The following is an 11,145-nucleotide window of genomic DNA, read 5'->3' on the forward strand; positions in this document are numbered from 1 at the left end:
TCTCAGTTGTAATTATCAGTACTGGAGTGTAACAAATACAGGCTAGTATTTGCCTTTGAAATAAAAAAACAGATGTGCATTGACTTTTTATGTGTAGTCAGGAACACGGTTTATAAGAACAGTCACAAAACAAAACTGAGAAATGTTTGCTTATTAATACTGTAGGAGAGTTTCACAACCAGAGACTCTGGTTGTAGCCTTGGTTTGCATGTACATAACCTTGATAGAGATCCTTTGGCGCATGGTCTTTATCAAGGCCAACCAGTGTGGCTGAATTAAAACAATTCTGCATAGAAGAGTGGGCAAAAATTTCCCCAGACTCACTGCGAAATTTTACAAACGCTTGATGGCTCTTGTTGAGGCCACGGGTGAAATAATAAACATTTTTTCCTTCAATAAAAGAAATCAATATTTGAAAAGAGCTTTTTGTATTTACTCATGTGATCTTTTCTCTGGTAGTAAAATGTATTTGAACAGAAAAAGCCAAATTAGAAAAGGGTTTCAATATTTTTAACAGCACTATATAAGAACAACATAAGTTGTTTAGATTTGAATCTAAGGCAATTCATGCAGGTTTTTCAGAGAACAATCACTATAAAACTTGGTTTTACTATTATTTTAAAGACAAAATAACTTTTTTAAGAGTTTTTAGTGTATCATTTTGGAAAATAATGAAGTTTCTGTGCGTATTTCCCAGAAAATGTAGATCTTAGCCCTAACTCTGAGGTGTCCAGGAGGCTGCTGGCATTTCCATATACAGCATGTTTCTTGGCAGACAAAAGCTGAATGCTTAAAAATCTAAAACAGAGCAACTTTTCTAGACACCATTCAGCCATCCTGTTTTTTGCTGAAATTGATGCTCTCTCTCAGACTGTATGAACCACAAACTTCTCACTGATACTGAAAATAACTTTGAGTCTTCCTTCTGCTGCAGCAGCAGCATCCATGCTGAAGGTGTTGTTGTCAACGTAACCATAGAGCTTAGTGGGTTGCATTCATTGATCAAATAGGATTTTTCAGGTTCTTACCAGCCTGTTGCTGGTCAAGGCCAGTCAAGCTGAAAATCACCCAATTCTTACCACCAGCTGAATTTACTAAACAGCCTGGACCTGAAAATCCAATATGGCTCCTTTGCTAATATAAAGCTACCACAGATGCAGCCATAAAAGATTTATTTACACCTTTGTTAGTTTGTACTGCATTAAATTAGCGACAAAAACACTTCATTACATCCTCTTTTGCTAAGACCAACTAGCATGGTTACTGGATTCAATTAGCAACTCCGACTGGTTATTTGACTCACAACTGGAACACCAATACGCTGGATGTGATGTCATTCCCAGACCCAAATTCCAATTTCCGAGGCAAAACAAATCAGAGTGTATATTCCCCCGTTACACAATCTGCCCAAACAATTCTGACAGAGATGCTGAACACATCTGGAACAAATCTTTTGCTTGAAGGAGAGATCTGTTTTATGATTGAACCAAACTAGTTAAGATAACTAAGATAACTGAAGTATTTGAGAGATAAAAGTTAAAAGAGTAGATATGATCCTACAGAGTTTTGTTCTTCATGGTAACAATGTTAAAAAAAAAAGCTTCAGAGCAACACTTCAGCTTGCCATGTTAGTCGTCATTTTCCAGAACCGATTTAAAAACTGAGTTTGTGTGCATTACTCCATGCAATAAAAGCAGTATGAAGCCGTCTCACATCAGCAACAGTCCAGCTATCTTGCACAGACTATCAGGGAAAGGAAATTACATCATTTTGTTTAAGACCCAAGCTTAGAAATATAGCCACCTTATAGTTTTTTTAATTTTTTTTTTTATTGTACAGCAGTGGAGTGCTGGAAGCGATTATCTCTCAAATGTATACGCATAACAGATTCTAATCTAAACATTATCTCAAACATGTGAGGCTGAGACATGCAGTTTTACTCTAAAGGTTTCCCCTCTCTACCACAAATCGACCATAATTACATCATTATACAATTAACAGCACAAACATTATGTGCACACAACGTGTTTATCCTCCCTGTCTGTTATGAGCAGTTGTGAGAATTTGCGGTTTTGATTTATAGGTGTTTAAGACCTGCCGCTTCTGGTTCTGCTGCGGCCACCGCAAATACAGATGTCACTCGGATTGACTTAGGAAAATACGGAGCAACCAAAACACAAAGTGGAAATGTTAGCCTAATAATGCTGGATAAACAGTCAGGGGAGTGAAGCTAAAGACAACAGAGCACGAAGGGAAAGTGTCCTGCTGGCATCAGGTTTCCCAGAGTTAAGTGTTATTTGAAAAGCAGCTGAAGGCTGACACTCACTCTCTTCCCACCCAGTCCCCGACCCCCCCACCCCCTGTTCCTCTCCTGCCTTCCAACTCACACGACCATCTGTTTTTCCCCCCTTCTCTTCTCAGGCTGCTCTAAGTGCCTTGAAACAGCTGTCGGAGCAGGGACTGGACCCAGTGGATGGCCCCATCAAGGTATGGTAGAACCCAGATGGCACCAGAGCCACAGGGCGGGGTAAGGGAGGATAGGTGCTTGTCCAGAGATATGAGTGTATCAACTTAGCGATGTGCAAATCCTCAGCGCTCCAGGCTGGCTTATCAGGAGCACACACACACACACACACACACATCTATTAGTTCCGCTCAACATTTTTCTTCAATTGGAAAGCAACAGTAGGCGTATGTATTTACATAGACGGTCCTGTCAGCGGTTCATGTTTTGCATGATGGCTATCTTCACTAAGTTTCAATCAATACAGACACAAGGGGGTTTTCTCCATGATACCTCTCCCGTATCTACCTTATGTCAAAGGAAATGAGGAAAGGAAGTAGGAAGGATGACTGTTGGAAAATACAAATGCTGCAGTTGGGTTTTTTGGAAATTAGGAAGGAAACCACTGTCAAGTGTTTCTGGAGTATTTTCATAGTAGGTGTGTCCTAGGAGAGCTGTTTTTGGGGAAAACATGAAATATGGCAGCAATTACACAATTTTTACATATGTGGCTTTAATTTGTATTCAGTCACCTTTATTCCAATACCCCTTGAGTCCTGTGAATCCAATTTCAGTATAAATCCAGCTGTTCTGTGAAGGCTTCAGAAGTTTGCTAGAGAACATTTGTGAACATACCGCATCAAAAAGACCAAGGAACACAACAAACAGGTCAACAATAAGGTTGTGGAGAATCCTTATGCAGCACTAGGTTATAGAACAATATCCTACATCTCAATTCTTTTCAATCCATCATTTGAAAATGGAAACAGTATGGCACAACTGCAAACCTACCAAGACATGTCCGTCCACCTAAACTGGCCGAAAAGGCTGGCCAAAGGCAATGTTAATCAAAGAATCAGTCATAAGACCCTGGATAACTGTGGAGGGGATTATCAGCTTCACAGATCATGTGAGAAAATCTTCTGACTGCTGGAAGTCCTTCGTTCCACAACTCTGGCCTTTGTGGAAGAGTGGAAAGAACAAAGCCACAAGTAGTGAATCTACCACCCCAAGGTGAACCATAGGCAGTACAATGGATGATACAATGAATGGTTTAGGTCAAAGTATATTCATGTATCACAATGCCCCAGTCAAAGTCCAGACCAAAATCCAATGAAAAATACTTGGCAAGACTTGAGATTGGATGTAAACAGAATGTCTCCATTCAGTATGACCAAATTTGCATTATTTTGCAAAGAGAAATGGGCAAAGGTCTGCAATGTCTGGGTGTGCAAAACTTCCTTCCACTTCACAATAATACAGTGTTGGTTTATTACATAAAAATATTACAGTTTATGTTTGAAACTTGACAAAATGTATAACATTTATGGATATGGATACCTTTGAAAGACACTGTATTTTTGTTGTTAAATCCAGTAAGTGTCACAAACAAAAGGACAATAAAGTAAAAGTATACCATCCTTTTTTTCAAACCAGACCTTATTCTCAAGTCTTTGCCCTCTTAATAAAACAGACTAACTGACTAATTTTATCAGTTAGTGGGAAGCAGATGGAGTTCAAGGACTTGTTAAGTGGCCTGAGTCACAGTTGCAGCGCTAAGTTTTTAGGAATAACTCTCAGAAGACTAAGTGAATCCCAGTACCTTTCCACGGAACACAGAGCGAATTAACCACAGGGGTGGGGGGCTGGATTATGTGCAACATTTCTAGAGTAATCGGACAACTTCATTCCCCACTCCCTAACGTGGACTTCATTTATCTTTTCAGACCACCGAACCATGCGGGAGGGAGGATGGACATTAAACAGACTAACTCAGGCACCACCACTCAGGTCTGCAAGGATTCAAAGGCCGTCGTCAAGGAGCTGACAACCCCAACCCCCCCTCTCCTCCTACTCCTCATCCAGCAACACCCACCTGACACCCAGAATACCCCCACCCCACCCTCGCAACCAATACCACGATTGCCACTGTATCCTGCAAAACCTGTCAACATGCAATAGGGTGGATGTGCACCGAGAAATGACCAACTAAAGCACCATTACCCGAGTCTATGTGAAGACAACACTATCCTAACCCGTTTATCGATGGCTTCAGTCTGAATTTAGATGACAAAGTTGATGCATAAAATACATAGTAATGAGATAATTGCATGGTACTGTGTGGAATCAAGGGAAGTCCAAAGCGATACACTGCATAGACAATTTGTTCCCTTTGGAATAGATGTTGGTATGGTTAACAACAAATATGTACATCATGCCATTGACTTAAAAGAAACATTTTAGACCAGAAACCGACTTGCATACAGTAGCCTTTTTTTTTCTGAGGTATTACGTTACCTTTTTTTTTCCTTTTTTGTTACTTTAATATTCTAACAATGCTTGAGTACTGTATTTAAAATTAACCAATGCCAGTGCTGTGAAAGTTGTAGTTGTTGTCTTCATATATAGTCACCCAGCTTACCTTGTATGCTGACAAAAAAAGGAAACTGTTCATCTATCTATATGGATGTGTATGACTTTGCAAGAGTATCCTATTCCAAAAAAAAGAATGCCACAAAGTTTTTTTTCACGTGGACAAAAAGGACAAAACTGGTGTTAGAAGTTTATTATTATTAATAGAGTGTTTTTAACACACCTCCTACACTGGCACGGTGTCACTGGAGCAAAGAAGGAACAAATGCAGACGCAAAGAGGGGCCACTGCTATACCTTTTAACCTGAAGAGAGGCCACTTGAAATTCTCAATTGACAGGATACGTTTAATGCAGAGTGCAAGCTCCTGAGAGATCTGCAGGTTCTCCAAGTGAAAAGTTCTCACCGTTCCAGTGATTCTGTGTCAGTGGATCATCCCCTCCTCTCCTCTCCCTCCCTCAACAGTTTTGTCGATCACATCTACACCCATTGTGTGTGTTGTATTGACTTACCAAGGCATCAACTGGGTGCTTTTAATGCCTGCTACTCTGAAGTGCACCATTTTAGGGGAGAGAGAGCCTGTGGCTGAACTGCAGACTCCCCTCCATCCCCATGAATGACACTTTGGGTCACTTTGTCCACTGACGTTGAGAATGTGTGTTCTTCTTCGCTGTGAGTGCAATGTGTCATAAGGCTGTTTCTGTTTCTGAAATGCAGTAAAAACACCTCAGTTCATGTGGTAAATGGTCTGTGTTTTGACTGCTTCGTTTTTACTATGTTTTTCTCAAATGCTTCCAAAAGAGACTTTTTTTAAATTCAACATTTTCACCTGGTTTTCTTTGCCTTTTTTGAAATACGGAATAAAAATAAAAATGGTGAGTGGAGTAGGCTGTAAAACCCTGTTGTAGAAACATTGTAGTTCATCCTTGGGTACAATTTCCAGATCCCCAAATATTGCACCTTCATCTCTTGAAACAATTTAATTTGCCTGATAATTTTAGTAATCCCAGCCAACCTAAAAAAGAAAAAGTTGTTCGATTTATTGTTAGACAATGCAAAAAAATGAGTAATTTTATAGTGTATCTAAATATCTTATTTCAACTATAAAAATGTATCCCATGTTTTTTATGTGCTGAAGTGAACGGATCGTTTAGGTGTTTTTTTTAGTCGGGTAATGTGGTTGGAGTCGGTAAGAGCAGTCAGTAACTTACCTGCAGCAGACAACAGTCAGAATAAGCTCATTCTAGAGAATCAGTGAGAAATTATCTCACCTGAGTCAAACTAATAGCTAGTCAGGCTGGGAAATTTCAGCTATCTACAATTGCTCAAAGCCCAGTAACTTTCAGTTCACGAGAATGCCATGTCAGGGTTTTTATATAGAGTGGTTCTAAACAGTAAGTGTGTGTACACAGGCTCTAAAATGTCAAATTGTTGAAATAAAAAAGGAAACCATAATAAATGACTTGGTTTCACTGTGTTTATAAATACTTGGTGCCATCTACAATGCGTGTAGATGTGATTGTCATTAGCTGCATTCAGTCTTCTTGAGTTTACACCTATCAGCAATTGCATTGAATCTTATTAACCTTCAAACAAAGTTCAGTTGATTTTTCCTAACTTTTTTATTTCTACTTTGGTTCCTTTAGCAAAGGCCATAGTAGCAGAGAGGTTTCAAAGGATCAAAAGGATCTCAATGTATAGAAGGGTACAAAAGGTCCACAACATTATATATACATGCAGAATATACAGTGATACAGTGACGGTCAGCAATAACTGGAATGTGGGCCAAATATCACTAGACGTTTTTCTAAAATTATTGAAAAGATGCAATGGGAAAAGGGGTCAGGGAGGCTGCCAAGCAGCCGACAGTAATCCTGGAGGAGAATTTCTAAAAAGAACAGATTATCTTCTTCATGTGACAACAGTCTCTTGGGATAATGAATGAATAAGAGAATAACACTACTACCACTCAATTTGAGAGTGGAGAGTTCAAATGAAAGCTATATTTAATTTGGTTTCCAAAACCCAGTTTCCACAAAATGTGGAGGAGTAAAAATAAAAATAAAAACTTTTCCTAAATAAAACAAAAAAATAGTGACAAACTGATCTCTAATTTGAAGAAAAGCACAAATGTTTTACCTTAAAATGCTGACCAACACGTTGCCTCAACCTATTTAAATGTGTAACTATATAAAAAATGTCATAGGGTAAACCAAACATACCTTGTCCACAATTTCCCAATGAATACCTTCTACGTTCCCTACAAGAGTGCTGCAGCAAAGACAGGAGAACTGCAGAAAGGTAAGTGGTGATTGGTCAGTTGGAAGTCCTCAATATCCAATCAGCACTGGGCTTTCAGATTGGCCTCATCCTGTGCTGAGCACATGATGAAAGAGGAGAGACGGACAAACAGATTCTACTAAAAACACTTGTAATACATTGACTTTGCTCAAATGTGCTCCTCTTCAGTTTAGGTGTTGATTGCTTTTATGTCATTTACAATTAAAATCTGTTGCTATCAAACTACAGAGAATCCTTCTATCCCTTCACACTATTGCATCTTTGTCTTGCATTTCAGTGGTACAGGACATACAAACACTGTCTTAGGTAAATAACGCCACAGCATAGCCTTCCTAGTCATTTGATGTTGTAACTTGCATAATTTGATGGGCTGCAAGAGATTGTTTTAGACATGTTGACATATTCCATCACATGAGGGTTGCAGCTAATGTGCAACACTGCTACATCATTAACACAACTATTAACCAAATCTCGAAGCCCTAGTTCAATACTACTTAATATCATCCAACTCATTGCAAATGTTCTGTGTGCGCTGATGGAAATTCACTCGCCTGCTTATAGTAAAACAGTTGACCCTTATTAGTAATGAAAAATAAAACTAAAGAAAACAAGATTGCGGTGCTGGGCCATTGGTAACTTAACCCATCCTGATGCAGTTGAACACTGTAAACTCCACACCATTGATCCTAATGCACATGCACTATTCATACAGGAAGGGTAAGCAACATGCATACTTCAAAGATATGAAAGTAATTGATGTTCTACATCTGCATCATTTCCTCAGGCTTGGAGATGCCTAACATATTTTTCAATGTGCTAACATTTATGGTAAGATGGCAAACTGTGCCAGCAGCTTAAGTCTTTTGAAACTTTTTTAAGAGACAGGAGCAATGTAAGAAATGTTCATTACCAATGGATACCAACAGTGGGGTCCTGTTTTTTGTTGCTTATTGTGGCCTCAGTACATGTACTTCTCAGTACATGGACAGGAAATGGGTAAAAATGAGAAAGGAGGAAAACGCACAGCAAATGTTCCAAAGCTGGGTATCGAACCCCAGGAAGCTTTTTTTAAAAACTACTAGCTTCTGTACATGGGGCTAGTAGTTTTTAAAATGGGGCTAGCAGGGGTCTTTAACACTTTAAACAGAACAGTCAAGAAAGAGAAACGTTCTACAAGAATGGAGGTATTTCTTTACAAAGACACATATTACTGGCAATATCCTATTTAGAGCCCAGTCACAAGGTCCCTTTAAATAAATACATTTTTATAAAAGCCATGCAGCTAATTTTCACTCAGACCAGCTTTGGGCCATGTTGTTTGGATAAATGAAAATTAACTTTGTACGAGAATCTCAAGAACAAAAAAAGACAGGAATCTGTTTTTCTTTGCAAGCAACGTTGAACTAACTAGATAGTGTTTCCCTTATTTCTTTACATGGTTCCCACATAACTCCTCCACATGTTCTGTCCACTAGTGCGCTAACCGCCTGTGCACCACCAGAGCTGCTCCCACCCCCCCATTAGCGAGATGGATGAGTGAATGGGACAGCGGCAGTCCAATTCAACTGCACTGACTAATGGGCTCTGTTGGCAGCTACATCTGCTTGCCATTGAGGAGTGCCAAAGCTCTTCTCGTGCATTAGCAGCGAATCTCTATTCCAGAACCTTGTTCAGGTTGAAGAAGACCAGCTTGAGCCCATGTTCGACACAAGATGAATTGCCTGTCTTGGGTTAGCTGGTGTGAAATGTGAACCTCATTGCCCAAAAAAGACGAAAATTGATGGTGCGCTGGAGTTTGTCTCTGCCATGCAAAAGCAAATGCCTGTGTCATTGATTTGTCCATCTGAATGATGTCCCATTGACCACCCTTCGGGTTCTCTTAATTACAGCCGTATTAACAGGGGTATAAAAAGCTATAAGAATCGTACTGATTCAGATAAATGTCCATGATAATGATCAAACCAAAACTCTTAATTTTTCTAGAGTTACTTTTAAGGACCTTCATAAAAAAAACTTCCTAATTGGAGTTTCTTAGGTCTGAGAGCTTCTACACACAAAAGAGTTAAAATTCTCCCTGATATTTAATTTATTTCCCTTTAAGTAACTTTATCCAGCTCTGATTAGTCCCAGCAGAGGATCTCTGCCATCTCTGTGGGTTTTAGGAAGCCTCAGAGTAGGGTCAAAGCTGGCGAAGGGTGTATTATCTTACAATTACAAAACAAATTATTATGTTCTGCACAGAGATATGAGATATGTTGTTAAAATCAAATTAAAAAAAGAGCATAAGTGTACCCAGACGTCACATATGTTAATTCATTTAAAAATCTGTTTGTGCCTTTGGCTGATCTAAAAAAAATGAGGGAACACCATGTTTCGGAAAACCACTCTTAGTAACCATAACAGAGAAGGATAAAACATCAACCTAAGAACACACATTTCCACTTACCGTCAGTGTTGTTCAAGGCAGGCCACATTTTTGTGGCTCATTTCAAATCAATAATGAGGAAAGTTCATGTGCAGGAACAGCAGTGATGAGGGAAGGTCTCAGATTGGAGTCAAGAAGTATTTCTAAAAAAATGTAAAATCATTCTCCTAATCATTTAATTTTTTTTTTAACTCAAAGTCCTAACACTGCTTCTACAAGCAGCCAGGAAGATGTCAGTGCTACTCTTTTTCCCAGATGTTGCTGGTGTGGAATATCCACTCAACAAGGCAAAAAAGCATATAGTAAACTACATACCAATACAAAAAGCATTTTATAAAAACAATAAAAATCTATATTTTATCTGACATGCTAAAACTTTAAACTACCTTTTACATTAATTGGATCTTTTTCTTAGCCTGACAAGTTGAACAACTAAACCGATTTATAGGGATAGTTCAGGGTTTTGAAGTGAAGCTCTGTTAAAGGTTATCAGCAGTCAGTATCTTACTTGCAGGAGGTAATTCTTTTGGCATGTTAATTTATTATAATTTACGACGCCCCCAATCTCTAAAACATTACAGTCGTTATGTAAATGATATTTTACGAACCTTTAAGCAACCATGGCACAAAAACCGATGATAATTTATTGCATCAAATTAGCTCTTTTCGTAAAATTCTAAAACCCAACAAATAGTTTTCGGGGCAAAAGAACCAATTTCCCAGAAATATTCAATAATTATTTTGATAAATGAGGGAAATTATAATTTAAGGGGTGTTTGCAACTTAAAGTCGGTTTATGTGTGCATCTTTGGAAAACGTTTTTCTTTCTTCTTGTGTGGTCAAACTTTGGAATATTGTTATTGTGTATTTGGAGCAATGTACGTTTTACAAAAAAGTTCAAAAATGGGTCAAGATCTCCATAAGAAAGAGGATGTTTGAAACCTAGTGAATGTTTTGTATTCATTCGTTTCTTCTTTATTAATCAGATTTTCCATCCACCATCTATCCTCTTCTGCTTCTTAGAGATTGGGTCGCAGGGGTAACGGCTCATTCCCCTCCGAGCCTTTTCACCCTTAGCTGCAACCCGCTCCAATGGTCATGGCCTTAAGAAGCTAACAAGAAAGGATTGTTAACAAAAATTATTAACATTGACTTAAACCAGAAAAAAATTGGTTTACCTGACTGCAAACACTTGCCTGTTTTCTGTATGTTTCAGTCAAGATCACTGATATTGCACTAGTTCTTACATCTATTTTCTTTCATTTTCTTCTGCCCGATTATCTAACCTTAACTTCCATTCAAAGGTTCATAAAATACTGCTCATATAAACCTTTCCAGATGATTTTAAGATGGCAGAAGTGGTGATTGACTTTCTTAGCTTCTGCCATCTATTTTGGATTTATACCAAATGAAAGTGCTACGTTTAACCGCTTGCAGGTACAACATTAAATGCTTATATATTTTTGTTAAAATAGAACCTTACTGGAAAAAAGAAAATATACAAATTGTTTGCCTGAATCATCTACACTAGGGTCAGATTACAG

The 11,145-nt window shown here is 38.5% G+C and overlaps 1 protein-coding gene across 1 annotated transcript in view; it reads left to right on the plus strand.

Moving 5' to 3' along the window:
* The window catches only part of stau2 (staufen double-stranded RNA binding protein 2), a 126,187-nt gene extending 120,577 nt beyond the window's left edge, over positions 1-5,610 (plus strand). Inside the window, exons 14-15 of the mRNA XM_047350369.1 lie at positions 2,422-2,487; positions 4,231-5,610. Coding sequence (XP_047206325.1) covers positions 2,422-2,487; positions 4,231-4,266 — 102 coding nt within the window. The 3' untranslated portion in view covers positions 4,267-5,610. The remainder of the gene's footprint in view (positions 1-2,421; positions 2,488-4,230) is intronic.
* The last annotated feature ends 5,535 nt before the right edge of the window (positions 5,611-11,145 follow it).

The sequence above is a fragment of the Girardinichthys multiradiatus genome, chromosome 21, assembly GCF_021462225.1.
Source record: "Girardinichthys multiradiatus isolate DD_20200921_A chromosome 21, DD_fGirMul_XY1, whole genome shotgun sequence".
NCBI classification, from domain to species: Eukaryota; Metazoa; Chordata; class Actinopteri; order Cyprinodontiformes; family Goodeidae; genus Girardinichthys; species Girardinichthys multiradiatus.